The sequence below is a fragment of the Myotis nattereri genome (genome assembly GCF_964212035.1).
Source record: "Myotis nattereri genome assembly, chromosome: 1".
NCBI classification, from domain to species: Eukaryota; Metazoa; Chordata; class Mammalia; order Chiroptera; family Vespertilionidae; genus Myotis; species Myotis nattereri.
The window spans coordinates 39,275,855-39,294,003 of record NC_138075.1 but is presented as its reverse complement, the minus strand read 5'-3'; the positions used below and the strand labels follow the sequence as shown (position 1 = coordinate 39,294,003).

Genomic DNA, 18,149 nt, shown 5'->3' with positions numbered 1-18,149 from the left:
TTTTTTTAAAGAAAACAAACAAAATTTCCTACCCTGATACCACTTCCAAACCCTGCCACGAGGAAGCTTGGCTTCCCAGCATTGCCAAAGCGCGGGAGCTGCCTTTGAACCCTTCCGCTCCTCCTAGTTCCCCGCCACCTCCGTCCTCCTAACTGGCGGGAGGGGGCGCCCGCCCAGCCAATCAAAGTTCAACAGGGCCCGCCTCCCGCGCGTCTTTCAAAGGCCACCTAGGAGCCAATGAGCGGTCAGAAGCCTAGCCAGGGCGCCTGGGGGCGGAGTCAGAAGCAGGGAGAGGGCGTGATTGGTTCCTAGAAGACACCGCGCCCCACCTCACAAAGGGATGTACCAATGAGCTGAGCGGAGGGGCGGGCTCGGCGCGGGTGAGACCCTGGTGCGGCTGAAGGGAGACGGTGGCCGGTCGCGACCTGGGGCGGCCCGCGATGAAGCCGGTGAGTCGGGCCGAGGCTCGGAGGAACGCAGCCGCAGGGTCGGAAGCGGGCCTGGCCTCTGGTGTGGGCTCTCCCACTTCCTGTGTAAGCGCTGTCAGTCTATTCCGGATCTCGGCTTCCTTCTGCTCTCCGGTGCTTGGGCCCCTGGACAGCCTGGTCTGATGGCATGCCGACTCGCGCAGTAACCGTTTGGGAGGGAGGTGGCGCTTCCCGGGGCCCGCGATAGCGATGGCTGAGAGAAGTGGGCCGGCGGGACGAGGGGAAGACGTGCGCCGGGTGAGGGCTGTGCTGTCGCCTACGGAGTCTTCTAAGTCTAGCGACAGCCATGCCCGTTTTCCTGAGGAAACTGAGGCATCGAGAGCTTAAGCGGCTCCGTCTGCCGGATACCCCCGCCCCCAAAGATGTAGCGGGCTGCCTGTGCCCCCTGGGGGGCTGTCCTCCCCGTGGACGAGGGAAATTCCGTGGAAGACGATCGCCAATCCCCGCTCGCGGGTGTTGTCACCGCTGTCACCATCCCCCGGGCCCCCCGGCACACTGCGTGCCTTTCCCTGAGGTTCCGAGTCCCTGGGTCTGGGGGACCTGAAGCGTGCACCTGTGTCCGGAGCTGTAAATCTGTCTGAGAAGGATTGCCGGAGTGGGCCACACAGATTGAAAGTCTTGAATCATCAAAACTGCTTTTAAGAGGGGGGGAAAGGGGAAAAACAGATCAATGCAAGAAGCCGAAGTCCACCTGACTCCCATCCCCTACCCCTCAGGTTGACAGCTTACTGCCGGGCCTTCCTTTGAGCCGAGTATTTAATACTAATACGGATAGGTCCAAGGCACCTCAAACCCACAGCCCGATGTGGCTGTGTCGTGTCGTGTTGTAACAAACAAGGCCGGTATAGAAGGTAGCGTCCGAGCTGGCGAGGGCATTAGGTAGTTACACTTACTGGTCCCCAGGTCGCCGTGTGCTGGGACATCAGCTGGCCTCCTAGGACCTCCGCTTGCCCCCAGAGGTGTGGGAGGAGCTGGACACGGGTCGCTCAACCCCCTCGTCCCTTCCCTCGGCAGAGGGTACATTCGGAAGTGCTCTCTGCCACAGGGGCCCTGGGTGGTCCTCGGCTGCCCATGGGCGGGCGAATCCAATTCTGGAGTGCAGATTTGACAAGCCCACCGACCGCTGCTCTAAAGCCATGTGACACCCAGTAATAAAACCGACAGATTGATCTCCACTTGCCTTTCCTGTGGTTTATCTCTCAGTCGTTTCCAAGCAAGGATTAGAAGAAAGGTGTGTTCTTATTGGTGCTCTACAACTCCCAACAGTCTGCCATGTAGAAACGATGCCTGCAGGATTGAGTTCCAACTCCTTAGGTCAGCATACAGAGTCCACCTCAATCTTTCAAAGTTGAGGGCAGGTTATTCCACCTAAACCCCTATCTCATTCAAACTGCTAGGCTGTGTGGGGGTTATTTTTTTATAAATGGGGTAGGTAAAACATCTCTAGCTTCATCTCCTCTGCTCGGATCTGTTTCCAAATGCACAGCCCTTTCTCCGTTTGTCCTAATAGCCTTAACTTCTTCCCTCTCTGCCCCAAACCTCCTGCTCACCCCTCAAAGCCCAGCTAATGCATCTCCTCTGTGAAGCTTTCTCCAGCTCCCAAAGCAGTTATTCACTCCCTTTTCTGCCCCAAAATGCATAGATTATGCTTCCATGTTAGCATTTAAAATCTTCTGTAATCTGTGCACACGTGTGTTTCCAACTATACTGAAGGTAGGCTGTTTATTTTATGGATCTTTGGTCTCCAGAACTTGGCAAAGGAAGGTGTCCAAGAAATGTTTGTGAGTGAGTAAATCTCACTTTATAGTTGTGAAAAACAGATCCAGATTTAAATGACATCACTTATACACTAAGTGGTAGAGCCAATACCAGAAGCCGGGTTTCTTGATTCCCAATCCAACTCTACTGCAGCGTGCTGTAATTATTAATAGTATGGTGAATCACAGTAATTTATTATTGTTATTGCTAATCTCTCTGGCATTCCAGATTGGATAAATTGCAAATATGCATTCAGTGTGTGTTTAAGCAAAGATCAGTTATACTAAGATGATATGTAAATATTCTTTACAGTTATTTAACATAACTAATTTCTTTTGAAGCCTATTTCATTGCAGACAAGTGAGTTTGACTCATCAGATGATGAGCCTATTGAAGATGAACAGACTCCAATTCAGATATCATGGTATGTTAACATTTCTGATCAATGATGAGCTAAAATATTTGATATGTACATCATAATCTTCATAGCAGGAAGTCCACATATTAAAAGTATTTCATTATTCTCTCCCACTGATTATAATTACAATTACGAGATTGTCTAACTCCATGATTTATTTACTATCTATGATAGAATTAGGCTTTTTTGCAGGTGGGTGTGTGTCCTTTATACACTGTAAAAACCAATATAGAAACAAGTAAGTAAGGAGTTGAGATCCGATTGGAATGATCTCCCATTTAGTTCCAAAACCTACTTATTCTTTTATGACAAAAGAACAATGTACCATACAGGGTAAGATATTTAATCATTTATTATGTAGTCAAATCCTAGAACTACTTGCCACAGTAATGCATCTATCAGCAGACCATTTAACATTAAAAGCCAATTGCCATAGACACAATAACAAATACAAATGTTTCTATAGAAAACCAACTTCCAAATCTTGGCAGTGACTTATGATTATACCAGATTCTCTACACCCAGCAATCAAATGCTTTCTTTCTTACCTGTAAATATAATCATCTATTCTTTAAGAAAGCTATTCCCACCCTGGCCAAATAGCTCAATTGGTTAGAGCCGTGGTTGGCAAACTGCGGCTCGCGAGCCACATGCGGCTCTTTGGCCCCTTGAGTGTGGCTCTTCCTAAGCCTTTGGAGTACCCTAATTAAGTTAATAACAATGTACCTACCTATATAGTTTAAGTTTAAAAAATTTGGCTCTCAAAAGAAATTTCAATCGTTGTACTGCTGATATTTGGCTCTGTTGACTAATGAGTTTGCCGACCACTGGTTAGAGTATCCTCCTGATACACCAAGATTGTGGGTTCCATCCCCGGTCAGGGCACATACAAGAATCAATCAATGAGTGTATAAATAAGTGGGACAACAAGTCAGTGTCTCTCTCTTCTCTCTTCTCTCTCTCTCTCTCTCTCTCTCTCTCTCTCTCTCTCTCTCTCTCTCCTATCTAAAATCAATACTTTTTTTTTCATTTTTTAAAGAAAAAGAAAGAAAGCCATTCCCTACTATAGGAAGAGAAAAAGAGTAAAAGTGTTATCTTTAAAGTTTTCTGTTCTGCCATCAAATAGCAATTATCTTTCATTGCCCTTTCCAAACTCCCTTTTAAACTCAAAAATTCATCTAATTTTCAAAGTCAAGTGGTATTTATACGTTGCCCCCTGTTTTCCTCTACACTCATTTTCTGTCTTACAAATAAGGTAAGCCTCTGCCCTGCTGTCCCCAAGTACTGCAAACTGGGAATATGGTTCTTGAAATTATTTCATTTTATCCAAAATCCATTACTACAAGGAATGGGTGGCCTGTGATTTTTTTTTTATCATATGAAATTATATCTGTTTAAGGAGGTCCTACAAAGGAATCTTAAAATAGTAATGTAGAGTGAATGCTACGGATGATATTGTCAGATGGTCATTTTCCAGCTTATTTCTGAAGGTTACTAAGACAGCATATCTCAGGGTAGCTTAACGCTTTATGCTAGGTGTCGGCATTCGAGGCATTATCTTTAAGGTAAGTTTAACTTGCCACTTTTTAGGACTTAAATTGTAACAAAGCAAATGACAAGTCTCCGTTTCAAAACTTCCAGTTTTTTCTAGGCCTTTTTGTGACCAATGCATTGATATTTAACTATGAATTTTTGTTTTGTGACTACTATAGAGCTTTAAAACACTCTTGTTTAGTGGCAAGCACACACGTTTACTAAATTGAATTTTCATTTATAACTTTTTAAAGACTGAACTATACTTGATAAAGTTTTATCTTTTCAGGCTGCCCCTGTCACGAGTGAATTGTTCTCAGTTTCTGGGTTTATGTGCTCTTCCAGGTAGGTAACACTACCGTTGGCTTCTTACTGATATATTTAAAGGTGGAGTTTTTCTTTTTTAGGTTTTTGTTTACTTTTTTGTTTTTGGTCAGCTAACACATTATTCTCCGTACTGAGTAATAGAATTTGCCATCAGCATGGACACTCACTTTTGGACCATAGGTAAAGGAACATAAGTACACTCTTCCACCCTTCCAGATCCACATTCACAGTTTTACATTTCTGACTTTCCTATCTTAATAAAATGTAAACCCTGGGGTACAATGTGAGGCTGGGGACTATAGCTAGGTACTTACTACCAAAAGAACATAGGAGAAATAATCCTCACATTAGGAGTTCCTTCAGCTGGGATCTATAAATCTCTGGGTTCTATTCCTAAGAATATAAGAAATTGAAATTTACAGTCAAAATGGAATTGAAGCATATTAATGATCATGTAGAATGTCTAAGTAGCTATATTATGTTAAAATATACTTGTAATATATGACCAAAAACTGACTTTTTCACTTGTTTTATCACTACTTATAGGTTGTAAATTTAAAGATATTAGAAGAAATATCCAAAAAGATACAGGTAGGTGTAATAGGAAACAACCATGTTAATCGTTTTTAAATAACACTAACAGTCTTTGTCAGAAAGAAAAACTGTAGTCTCTTCTCAATATAGCAAATAAATGACTGATATTTCATAAAATTTCAAACCACACACTTATTCTAATATGTAAAGAGGTATTTTTGAAGGGTACAGAAAACTCATCATTCACTAAAATAAATACGTAGAAACTGCCTTTGGGTTTAGAATGTATAAGTTGGAGGGAGAAAAATATGTACATGGAAAGCTGACATTGCGTAGATTTTTGAATGCTGTTCTCTACAGACTTGACTGTGGTAGTGGAAAGTAAGCCTGAGCTGGGAACCCAGAGGTAGCAGTGAAATTGTCCATCCCATATAGATAATTTAGGGAGCCAGCATCTAGGTGGGAAAGATGGAGCGAGGTCTGATCTTCACATGGTCAAGGATGTTCAGACCACTATAGCCTCAAGTCTGATAATCTCACAAATATCCTGATAATCTACCCCAATTTGAAATTTACACATTGCATGATACTAAAAAACTAAGATTTTCAAAATATTTTATTCTAGTTGGCCTGGAATATTTCAAGGCTACTAGTCTTACCAATGTCCTTATAACACATCAAAATAAAAATGTTATTACTTGATTCTGACTAGTATAGACTTGTTTAATCTTTATTTTTTTCTGGTTTTAGAATATGAATTTGCTGATGTACTTTTCTTTAATTTATTCCTTACCTACCAAAAAAAGACTTAAAGAGGCTAATAGATTTGTTGACCCTTGTAATATTTGTAAAACTTTTCTGAGTTAGAGACACCCACTATGGTAGGAAATTTCCATTTGAAGAATATTTAATGTAAATCACTGGTTCAAGATCCAACCTTGCACATTTTGGAAAGCCCTATTTATTTAGTATCTTCTATAAAAGGGGTTTCCAATATTTTATCACACCTTTTGTTTTTCAATGTAATTCAATATTTTTTAAAAATGACAATGTTTGATAGAGACCTAGAATCTCCTAGTGGCAGTCCCTGTGGTCCCTCCTCAAAGTCCTTTCCAGGGAATTTTGAAAACCACTGTATAATTGAAATTACCCAATGTGTACAAGAGGCAAATAGAAAATTACTTCCTCTTAAAAATAATTAGGTGTGTTAATGATAGGTTAAATCTTTTTAGAAGTATAAAAATATGGCAGTAATATCTAGAGCACCACTGTCCATAGAAATATAATGGGAACCACAAGTAGAGATCATATATGTAACTTCATATTTTCTAGTTGTCTCATTAAAAAAAAAAGGTGAAATTAACATAATAATATATCTTACTTAACCTAATATAACCTAAATAGAATCATTTCAATGGGTTTTTATTATAAAACAAATTATTCATGAGATAGGTTTTTTTTGTACTTAATCTTTGAAATTAGATATGTATTTTACACTTAGAAAGCATCTCAATTTGGACGAGACACATTTCAAGTGCAATAGATTTATAGATTATCATTTGTTATTTACTTTGAGGTTCATGATCAAAGGCACTTTGTACTTAAATAGCTAAGTATCTTTGCATTTATGAGGCGGGGAGGGAGAAGAGGCTCAGCTCAGCCAGAATTAGATATTGCCATAAGAAAGTTCTGGTGTATAGAATGGCCTATGGTAGTATTGCTTGAAATTAAATCCATGATGGTGTAGTACAGTATGAATATAAGGGAGAATACAAGAGCTCTGGCACCATGGCCATGCTGGAGACGTTATATACAATGCTTGGAGTAAAACAACAAAACAGATTGGTGAAAGCAGCAAACATGGTTGGTTTTGTGAGAAGAAAACAGAAAAAAAAAAGTGCTATCATCCTTTCTCAAGAGTTTATTTTGAAATGTTAAATTTATTTTTAAACATATACTGTAAAAAATGTCAAGAACAAAAATATAATTGACTCATTTTTAAATTCAGTAAAAAGCATTTTGAGTTATAAAGTCTAATTTAATTTTAACCACCTTTCATTGCAGATGTTTCGTTAAATCCCATTTTATGGATAGTGACTTAATTTTTACCCTAGTTTGAAGACAGATCAATATTGTTTTAGATTATCAGTAAGCACTTCAAATTTATAGATTATCATTTATTATTTACTTAGTTTAGCTTAAGAAATGTAACTCCAGTTATATGACTGGTGTGGCTCCGTTGGTTGGGCATCATCCTGTGCCCCAAAAGATTGCTGGTGGTGCGTGCCCAGGTTGTGGGCTCCATCCCAGTGGGGGCGGGGGAGGGGAGGTGCAGCAGGCAACTAATCGATGTTTCTCTCTTACATCCATGATTCTCTCTCTCAAAAAATCAATAAAAACATCTTTTTTAAATAATAGTAATACCTTTAAAAAAAGAAATGTTAACTCCATATGGTGTGTGTTTGTGTATTTTGGTCTATTGGCAGAAGAACTAAAGAACTATGGCATACAAGACATATTTGTTTTCTGCACCAGAGGGGAACTATCAAAATATAGAGTCCCAAACCTTTTGAACTTCTACCAACAGTATGGAATTACTACTCATCATCATCCAATCCCAGATGGAGGGACTCCCGACATAGCCAACTGCTGTGAAATAATGGAGGCGCTTGCAATATGCCTTAAAAATAACCGAAAAACCTTAATACAGTAAGTTCTCCTTTTCTCCATATATTACATGAGAAATGTTCCCAGTCAGAATGACTTCTCCAATTACTGCATCTTTATTCAGTTATTACTTACCTTCTGTTTTGTTGTAAGGATTAAAAAGAATGCATGAAAAGTACCAGCACAATAGCTAGTACAGAGCGAGTACTCAGAAATTTGCTTTTATTACTTTTGAAGAATAAGGACAATAAAACAGTAGATTTTGAAATTTCTAGAATAGGGTTACAGGCTTTTCTTTTCTTTTGTCTTAGATCTTTACTTACAATTTTAGGACCCTCCCTCCCAAAAAAAGAGTGTGCATTATTTTTGTATTAACTTATTGATCAGCCTTTCAGTTGCTTCCAATAGCAAGAAATTCAATTTTTTTTTAAATCAGCAGTAAAGAAATAATCCTAAGCAATCTACTCTTTTATTGTCCTTAACTCTTCAAAAGTAATGAAAGCAAATTTCTGAGTGCTCGCTCTGTACCAGGTGTTGTGCTAGTACTCTTAAAAATATGACTTGAAAATTATATTTGACTATGTGAATTTGCTGCCAGTATGAAAGAGAAACTCTCACTGTTTGTCAAATGGCTATACACAGCTGCTGATATGAAAGCTTAAAACAAAATAAAATAGGCTAAGAAAGAGGAGAGAAGAAAAAGCAGCTTGTAGAAAGGAAGAAGAGAAGTGGTGCTATGGATAAGGAGAGCAGACACTCTGCCAGAAGTGAGACACAGCAGAGGGCCAGCCACAGGGAGCAACCAGTCCTTCTCTGTGCTCATGCTTTTTGCAGCCTAATAAGCTGCTTAATCCTTTCTGAAACAAGATAGAATATTAAATACTCTAATACCTCAAAAGCCCTAACGTCCCTGAATTCATTGCATTGAGTTAGAAATTATGCAGACTAACCGAAATAACCGAGTAGTCTTAGACCACGTAGGACAGTGGTTCTCAACCTTCTGGCCCTTTAAATATAGTTTCTCATGTTCTGACCCAACCATAAAATTATTTTCGTTGCTACTTCATAACTGTAATGTCGCTACTGTTATGAATCGTAATGTAAATACCTGATATGCAGGATGGTCTTAGGCGACCCCTGTGAAAGGGTCGTTCAACGGCCAAAGGGGTCTCGACCCACAGGTTGAGAACTGGTGACCTAGGAAAAGGGCAAGCCCAGTCAACTCCTCTTCTTTGGCCTAGAGCTCGGGCCTCATGCAACAGTTCCTGTTCTGAAGGCAAAGCACAGTAGTGCAGGGTCTTTGAGGGCACACACCTGTTTGTGGCCAAACTGAACTCTGACAAACAGAGAACTAATAGGGAATAAAGAACTAGAAGCCATCCTACAGTTTGCAAACTTACTCTCGAGAAAAGCATCATCTCTCACTGTAAGCAATTACTAATTGCTTTACTAATGAGAAAAGCAAAATTTTAGAATAAATAGTTGTCTTTGCTAAATATTCTAAGCCTAAAATTCATTAGATAATTAGATGTAGCTAGTGAAAAACATTTTCCAATTTTGGGACCCTTTTTTTCAAACGAATTCTGAGATTTTTTTTCAAGTAAATTTTTTTTTTCTTTTGGTGTTTTTTCAAGTAAATTTTTGAAAGATTTACCAGAAAGTTTCCAGAGATCAAACTAGCTCAGATTAATGAAGCTTAACAAAATCCACTCTAATAGGTTCTAGCAAAACAAATACTCTGAAGTTTGAACAGAATACAGAGAGGATGGAAAGATGGGTGGGCAGCCTTGCATATGTTAAATGCTTCAGGCTCCCACAAATCATCTGAAGACTGGACGTTTTCGTTGTCCAACGTTGTGGCCAAAACTTTGTCCCAGAGCTTTTAAGGTGTCCTGGAGTAACTATTGTTGGGACAAAGACAATTTTCTCTCCATTCTGCCATCTTTGAGTGCCCAGATGACCATACAGCTCTAGAGTTGATCCCTCTGAAACAGGGTCTGGTACATTTTTTCACTGTCTCACTAGTTCTCCCTGGACATTTCATTCCTTTATAAAGTCAGTGAACACTGCTTGCCTGCCATGATATACCATTTCCGAGGGCTGTTGTAACAAAGTACCACAGACTGGATAGCTTAAAACAACAGAAATTTATTCTCTCCCAGTTCTGGAGGCTAGCAGCCCAAAATCAACACTAACAGCCATACTCCCTCTGAGACAAGAGTCTTTCCTTGCCTCTCCCTAAGCTTCTGGTGGTGGCCGGCAATCCCAGGCATTCCTTGGCCTGCAGCTGCGTCACTCCAATCTCTGTCTCAGTCATGACATGATTGTCCCTGTGTGTTTGTGCCTTCATATGGTATTTTCCTCTATAAGGACACTTGTCAAATTGGGTTAGGGCCCACCCTAATGATCTCATTTTAACTTGATTACTAGTACATCTACAAAGACTGTTTCCAAATGAGGTCACATTCACAGCACTAGGGGTTAGGACTTCAATGTATCTTTTGGGGAACACAATTCAACCCAAAACACATACTGTGTCCCAAACTGAATACAAAACACACACTGTGAAGCACTGCCCCTACCCTCCAGGAATCCACAGCTAACAATGCTACCATGTGAGTGCAAAACTCACACAAGGTGTGTTTGAGGCAGCACCCAGGACAGAGATAGTTTCTATGGGAGTGCAAGGCATTTCAGGGAATAAAATTGGAGCTTGGTTTTGAAGGATGAGTAGGAATCGATCAACCAATCAGACAGAGGAGGAAAGATAGGAGTAGCAAGAGGTGTAAAGTAGTAGTCATCTTGCAGAAAGCCAATGCAGTGCTCTATCTACCTTTCTGCGGTGGATCCTCATCTCTGAAACAGGCCTACATCTGGGACACTGAGTAGAAAGCCAGTTCATGAATTCTCTGCAGTGGTCAGCAAACTGCAGCTCGCGAGCCACATGCAGCTCTTTGGCCCCTTGAGTGTGGCTCTGCCACAAAATACCGACTTCTGTGCATGGGCCACAAAGTTTCAATCATACTGTACGTGCGCGCCTGCACGTGGTATTTTGTGGAAGAGCCACACTCAAGAGGCCAAAGAGCCGCATTTGGCTCATGATCCACAGTTTGCCGACTACTGCTCTAGAGGTCAGTGCCCATCTGGTCCTCTGCCTCACGTCCTGTCCGGAGATATGTATGTACAGCTTCATCTACAATACACTACAGTAATTGATGTTCAGGATGAGTCATGAGCACCCAGTTAGGTTCAGTATATGCTCTAAGAAAGTTAGGAAGTGTGTAATACATTTTTTAGGGTCTTTGAAAATGACTAAAATGATTTTGTTGTTTTCAAGGTTAATCTTCATTTTTCGAGATCAGTTTTGCAGAATTGCTAATATCTTTATAGCGCTAACATTAATTTACTTCTTACTCTGTGCCAAGCTCAGTTCTAAGCCCTTTACAGATGTTACCTCATTTAGTCCTCCCTACGAAGTAGGTACTATTGCTGTCACCATCTTATAGGTGAAAAGGCTGAGGCCCAGAGAAGCTAAGTCATTTACTTAGGTTCAAGCATCTAATAAATATAGATCTAGAGTCAACCCAGGCAGTGGGGCTCCAGAGCCCATGCTCTAAACTTCTATGGTATGTTATCTCTGTACTCTGCTAAGGCAAATGAAGAGTTATTATACAGACAGCACTTGTCCCGTAACCACTAAGGTTTTATTCAGAGGAAGACAATCCAAGTGGCATTTGGTAAAATAGTCTGATTTCTACCATATTTAGTAACAAGTTCCACTTCTCAGATGTAGATCCTGGAGTTTAAAGAGGTCACTAACAAGACCTTGCCTACTTGACCCTTAGAGGTGTTCAGAATAACTGCTCTTCATCATATAAATAAGCACTTTGCTCTTCATCAACTCAAAAATACTTATTAATCACGGTTTGCAAGGCACTGTGCTGGGCATTAAAGTTAAAAATAGATGGCAGAAACAACAAGTCTTTCGTTGTAATTGTTGGGATGGAATGAAAATATATAAATTTCAAAACTGTGCTTCCCTTTCAGCTGTTATGGAGGAATTGGGAGATCTTGTCTTGGTAAGAAATATATTTTCATTATTCAGTGTTTTATTAACTTCTAGTATGCAAACTCCTCTTTCTGGGGCATATGCTCACGGTATGAAAATGAAACAAACCACAATATAAGTCTGCTAAGACCCATCAGTTTATTTAAGGCCCTAAAATTTGGTGTTCCCTAGGAAGCTGAGGTGGGGGCGAGAGGTGTTTTCAACATTGTTTTGGAGGATTCTGCAAAACATAATTTACAAGTCTTAGCACCTGCATTCTTGTGTTTTGTTTGGTTTTCTAATGTTATCCGTATGCAGGTGTTATGATACCAACAGTAACTTCTCAATAATACCAACTGGTAACATAAATATGAAAACCAAAGTTAATTACCATATGTTAACTTTAAACTTAAAAAAATGTATTAGAGAAAAAAACATTTAATGAAATGCCACACTGGAGTAACATTTATTCCTTCTAGTATTGGACAGTATGGAAATTAAAAACTTTTGTGTTTCAAAGAACACTATCAAAAGACATTATGGGGGAAGTATTTGCAAAACCATATATCTGATAAGGGACTCACTAGAATATATAAAGAACTCATACAACTTGATAATAAAACAACAAACAATCCAATTTTTAAAAAAGAGAAAAATATCTAACTACATATTTCTCCAAACAAAATATACAAATGACCAATAAGCACATGAAAAGATGTTCAGCCCGGCTGGTGTGGCTCAGTGGTTGAGCATCGACCCAGGAACCAAGAGGTCACAGGTTCGATTCCTGGTCAGGGCACATGCCCAGCTTTCAGGCTTGATCACCAGTAGTGGTGTACAGGAGACAGCCAATCGAAATTTCTCCATCAATATTTCTATCTCTCTCTATCCCTCTCCCTTCCTCTCTAAAAATCAATAAAAACATTTTTAAAAAAATGTTCAGCATCACTAGTCATCAGGGAAATGCAAAACAAAGCCACAATGAGCTCTGGCCAATGTTGCTCAGTGGTTACAGCATTGGCCCGAACACCACAGAAGGATCACGGGTTCAATTCCTGATCAAGGCACATACCTTGGTTGTAATCCTCACCTGTGGGAGGTAACCAATCAATGTGCCCCTCCCTCCCTCTCCCTCTCCCTCCCTTCCACTCTCTCTGGAAAGTAAATAAATAAATGGAAAAAATATCCTCTGCTAAAGATGAACAATAACAAAAAAGCCACAATGCAATACCATTTAATACTCATTAGGATAGCTATTTTCTAAAAAATGGAAAATAAGCATTTGCTAGGATGTGGAGGAATTGGAACCCTTATACAGTGCTGGTGAGAATGTGAAATGGTGCAGCTGCTTTGGAAAATAATCTAGCAATTCCTCAGTTAAACACAGAGTTACCACATGACCCAGCAATTCCACTCCTAGGTATATACCCCAAAAGAAATACATACGTGAATGTTTATAGCAGCATTATTCATAATAGCCAAAAAATTGAAACAACCTGAATTTCCAGCAATTGAAAAATAAACAAAATGTATACCCAAAAAACGAAGTATTCATCCATAAAAACGAACATGCCACAATATGTATGCATCTTCAACACATTATGCTAAGTGAAAGAAGCTAGTCACAAAAGACCATATATTGTTCCATTTATTAAAAATGTGTAGAACAGGCAAATCTATAGAGACAGAAAGTAGGTTATTGGTTGTTTAGGGCTGGGGTGATGGGGTGGTAGGGGGATGGTAACAAAAGGGTACAGGGTTTCTTTTTGAGGTGGTGAAAATGTCATACAATTGACTGGTGATGGCTGCACATATCTGAATACACTGTAATCCACTGACATATACTTTAAATTGTATAGTTATATGATATATGAGTTATCTATAATAATAAAAGCACAATATGCTAATTAGACCGGACATCCTTCCAGACGAAGCCGGAGCTGCAAGGGAAGCCCAGGTTCCGGGTGCTGAAAGCCAGTGCCAGGTAGCCAGGGAAAGGAAGGCCTACTCTTGCACGAATTTTGTGCATTGGGCCTCTAGTAATTCAATAAAGCTATGTGAAAAAAAAAGAATGAAGCCAGTGTTAAACTTTTAATTCAATCATTTAAAATTACAATTTAACTGTCAAAAAACACATACGAAGGCTTTTAATTCATTTCGAACAATTACACCAAACTTAGTGTTCTGTACCAAAGTAAGTGTAATGAAATATAAAATGCTCTACCCTACCATTCATTAGTTAATAATTTACTATTTTCCTATCATGTTCTATTAGTAGCCGCTTGTCTCCTACTATATCTGTCTGACACAGTATCACCACAGCAAGCCATAGACAGCCTGAGAGACCTAAGAGGATCTGGAGCAATACAGACCATAAAGGTACGGAGGTGGATTGTTTTTGTGCAGGTGTGATTGGGGGGCAGACCTTTAGAAACACAGGGTAATTCATCATTGTGGGGAAAGGAAAAGATGTCCCCTTCTCTCCTCTGGTTCTTTTTGGCTGGTTGAATAATTAAATCAACATGAGATATTGACAAAAAATCAAATTTATGTTCAGTAATTAATTTGCCCTGCCATATAGATGCGTTATCTCCAATAATAACTCATTATCAGCAAGGCTGTAATTCAAATCCCTCTACTAGTAGATGGTTGGAGAGGGAGTGGCGGAAGTTTCTCTTGAGCCCACAGGGTCTCGGTTGCCTTTAGCTCAAAATAACCCATGTACCACTGACATACGTCTTGGGGTGGCTGGTTCTGAACCCCTATATTATGAAAAGGACAATAAAAATCCAAAGCATTCTATTATTCATATTATCACCTGTTTATATTTTAATTGTTTTAATTTAAATATAACCTGGATGTCTAAAAAAATTCAATATTGCAAAAATAGTGAAAAAATTTGAACTTCCCAGTTTACTCTTCAGGATCTACAACTGTTCAGTTTTTGCCCCTTCAATTCTGGAAGTGAATCCTCACTTGGAAAAATGAGATGGTTACCATAAACTTGGTAAATAATACCCACTGGTAACATAAGTATGAAAACCAAATGTAGTTCCTTGGGTAGATTTTTATTGAAAAAAGATCTAATGAAGGTATCACCCAAACACTTAATAAGGATAGATGAATGACTATAATACAAAAAAATGTAAAGCAATGCTAATTATCTTTCACTGTGGATAATCAAAGTGGCATTTTCCACATTGACTTTTCCCTTAACACTTAAAAAGCACTGCAGTGGCAACACCCAAGGATATCTATAATAATAAAAGCATAATATGCTAATTAGACCAGATGACCTTCCAGATGAAGCCAGGGCTGCAAGGGAAGCCAGTGCTGGCAGCCGGGGAAAGAAAGGCCTACTCTTGCACGAATTTTGTGCATCGGGCCTCTAGTTATTATATATTAATCATGTTGCTGGGAAGATTCTGCAGATTTCACTTTATTTTAGCTCTGTAAAGCTCAAGCAGGAGCAGGCACTAAAGAATGTTGGCTTTTAGGTGGTTCCCTGAGCTGGACAGTCCATCTTCCCAGGGTGCAAGTCTAACCAAGTGTAATGAATTCTGAAAACAGAGCTTCCTTTGTTAAGATCAAACGAGGCTTCAAATTCAAAATGTTCAAGTCTCTCTTTGAAACAAAATAAAATACACGTAGCTGTACACATATATGCACTTTTTACATCTTTAATCTTGAGAGAATTAAGCCCACGTTAGTATGGGCTGTCAATTTATCACCTTAGCATTCTGTGGCAAACAGGCTTTTCCTCATTAGCAATATGCAATTTCAACCCCTCAGTAATGAGAGGGAATGAGATTATTGGCAGAGTAAGAATATCCTCTAGGAAGCTACTAAAACTCCAAATAAGTTAAAACTTTTTAAAATGTGCTTATTTGTTAAGATTAATGATTTGTGATATTATCTATATGAAAATTATTCCAAATGGATTATGTCATCACAAAAAGGGAAAAAATAGGGCTTCTATAAATTAATAGATTTTCTTGAATATTCCAAAGTTAATTGCTTTAGAAAGTCCTTCTCTGCCCTACTTACCCACACCCCCCTCCCACGGGGGAAAATACACTTACAGAAAGAATGCCTTCCCTGCCTTTTTAAAATCTTACTTGCTCCTGCCAGTAAAGGGAGAAAGGATTTTTACAGATTTATAAAATATTCATCTGTTTCAAGGTACCTTCTGATTTTTGAAGCAGTTTTTCACTTTATGAAGCTTTCCCAAAGGATGCTTGCTTATCCCAAAGGATGTAGGATTGATTGTTTTTAGCAAATGTTTCTGATTCTTGATTCCTACCAGCACTGAGACTACTCTGGGAGGTAGTTTTCTACAATATATTTCAATATATCTTTACTTTTTCAGCAATATAATTATCTTCATGACTTCCGGGACAAACTAGCTGCACACCTGTCATCAAGAGATTCACTATCAAGATCTGTATCTAGATAAAAAAAAAAAAAATTCCAAACAGCATATATTTGACCATGTCTGATATTTGAGTTCTCTAACGTGAAACCACATGTTACCAACTTGAATGTAAATGTATATGTGCAGATATTTCTAAAGCTTTTATTGATAAATTTCATTGTGTCTCTTTCATCTCTTATAGGACAAAAAATTGCTACATAGTTTTCCTTTTAGAAATGAACTGGCTGCTCTGATGTATTTTACCTGGAGATAATGCTGAAAAAAACATATGGGAAAAATATTTGGTTGCATATTTTTATTTACCACACTTTACCTCATTTTACTATTGTAACTACTGGGTGGCATATAACATAGTACTAAGTGTGAAAATTGGTATAGGTACCCAAGCAAGCTAAAATTATTTAAATAATTTTAACTTTTTATTCCTCTTAAACTCTCTCCCACTTTTTTTCTACTTCATAGATAAAATTGTGAGGGATCCTATGGATCTAGTCACCTCCCTGCCAATACTGAATCATTCCCGACAGCTGTGTATCCAGCCAGCATTTGCTAGGACATTTTCAGAGACACGGAATTCTTGGTTCAGACAGCTGCTCCGGTTTTAGAACATTTTTTCCACCCTAGAGACTACATGAATGACTTTAATCCCTCTTTCACACTTCTTGTATAAAGTACTTATCTACAGATTAACAATCTCCAATTCTCACTCCTTCCCCTTACCTAAGGCTATTGAACATGCCTTTTTCCCCATCAGCTGTCTTTGTCTTTCTTTTTTTAAAACATTTTTTATTGATTTTTTACAGAAAGGGAGAGGGATAGAGAGTTAGAAATATCGATGAGAGAGAAACATCGATCAGCTGCCTCCTGCACACCCCCCACTAGGGATGTGCCCACAACCAAGGTACATGCCCTTGACCAGAATCGAACCTGGGACTTTTCAGTTCGCAGGCTGAAGCTCTATCTACTGTGCCAAACAGGTTAGGGCTCTTTTTGTCTTTCAATTCAAGGCTGAGCTACCAATAGCAGTCATTTGGACTATAGATAAGGATTATACAATGAATCAAAGCCACCTGTTTTAACAGACATCAGTGTTTCAATGTCATATGAGGTGGGTCCCATGGCTCTCTTGGTTACTTATAATCATAAATGTGAGCCAGGATCATCATAGGCACTTGCACACAAGACAGAGTAAATTTCACCCCATCAAAACTTAGTTTGTAAATAATATAATTACCCCCAAAAAAACTTATTTTGTCTCACATTCTTCTTGCTGCTGCTGAGCTACTTGAATTTCATTAGGCAATATTTTAAAACAATTACTAGTGCTGTTTTGGAACTTCAAATCAAAGGTCCAGTACGTACCATAATATACAATCAGTATTTTAACATTATGTTTAAACTGGGGATTTCTTTTCCAATACAAAAAAATGCCAACTTATAGCAAGAAAGGTTATTTTTTTAAAGTACAGGCTGTAATCATAGATTGACCTTCCTAATGATTTTGGTATTATAACCAAATACAACTTAAAATCACAATAGTCTATTAAACTTTAGGAAGTCACTCAAATTGACATGACCAAATCTTATATTAGCTTTCTTCCAATATAAACCTATGGCTTATTAATGAATACTTATGAAAATGGAGGGAAAATGCTGGCCTGGATTAATCAAACCCTTTATAATCAACTGAATTGTCAAGTGCACGCATGTATTAATTTCCACTGCAAGTGCTCATTAAGCCTTTCCATTTAAATGCTTGACTAAACTACTTTAGCACCAAGGGGATAAGGGAAAACATCAATTATTCCAACACAGAGAAACATGGGGTGGCACTACGCAAAAATATTTGTCCAATTAAATTTAATATGTAAATCAGTCTTAGAAAGTATCTTATCTGCCCAACCTGTGGGTCAGTCCTCAGAACAGTGGGAAAGGAGAGGC

General features: G+C 39.0%; 1 protein-coding gene across 2 annotated transcripts; it reads left to right on the top strand.

Annotated features, from left to right (window-relative positions):
* Window positions 1-367: 367 nt before the first annotated feature.
* Window positions 368-16,360, top strand: CDKN3 (cyclin dependent kinase inhibitor 3). 2 transcript variants are annotated; one of them, XM_081086648.1, is made up of 8 exons: window positions 368-449; window positions 2,588-2,670; window positions 4,487-4,542; window positions 5,071-5,115; window positions 7,545-7,767; window positions 11,773-11,804; window positions 14,049-14,152; window positions 16,143-16,360. In XM_081086648.1, the coding sequence occupies exons 1-8, from the start codon at window positions 441-443 to the stop codon at window positions 16,227-16,229; spliced, it is 639 nt and encodes a 212-aa protein (XP_080942774.1). In that variant the 5' UTR covers window positions 368-440; the 3' UTR covers window positions 16,230-16,360. The 2 variants fall into 2 exon arrangements, with proteins under 2 accessions (XP_080942774.1, XP_080942773.1); XM_081086647.1 differs by having other exon boundaries at window positions 368-533.
* Window positions 16,361-18,149: the final 1,789 nt, after the last annotated feature.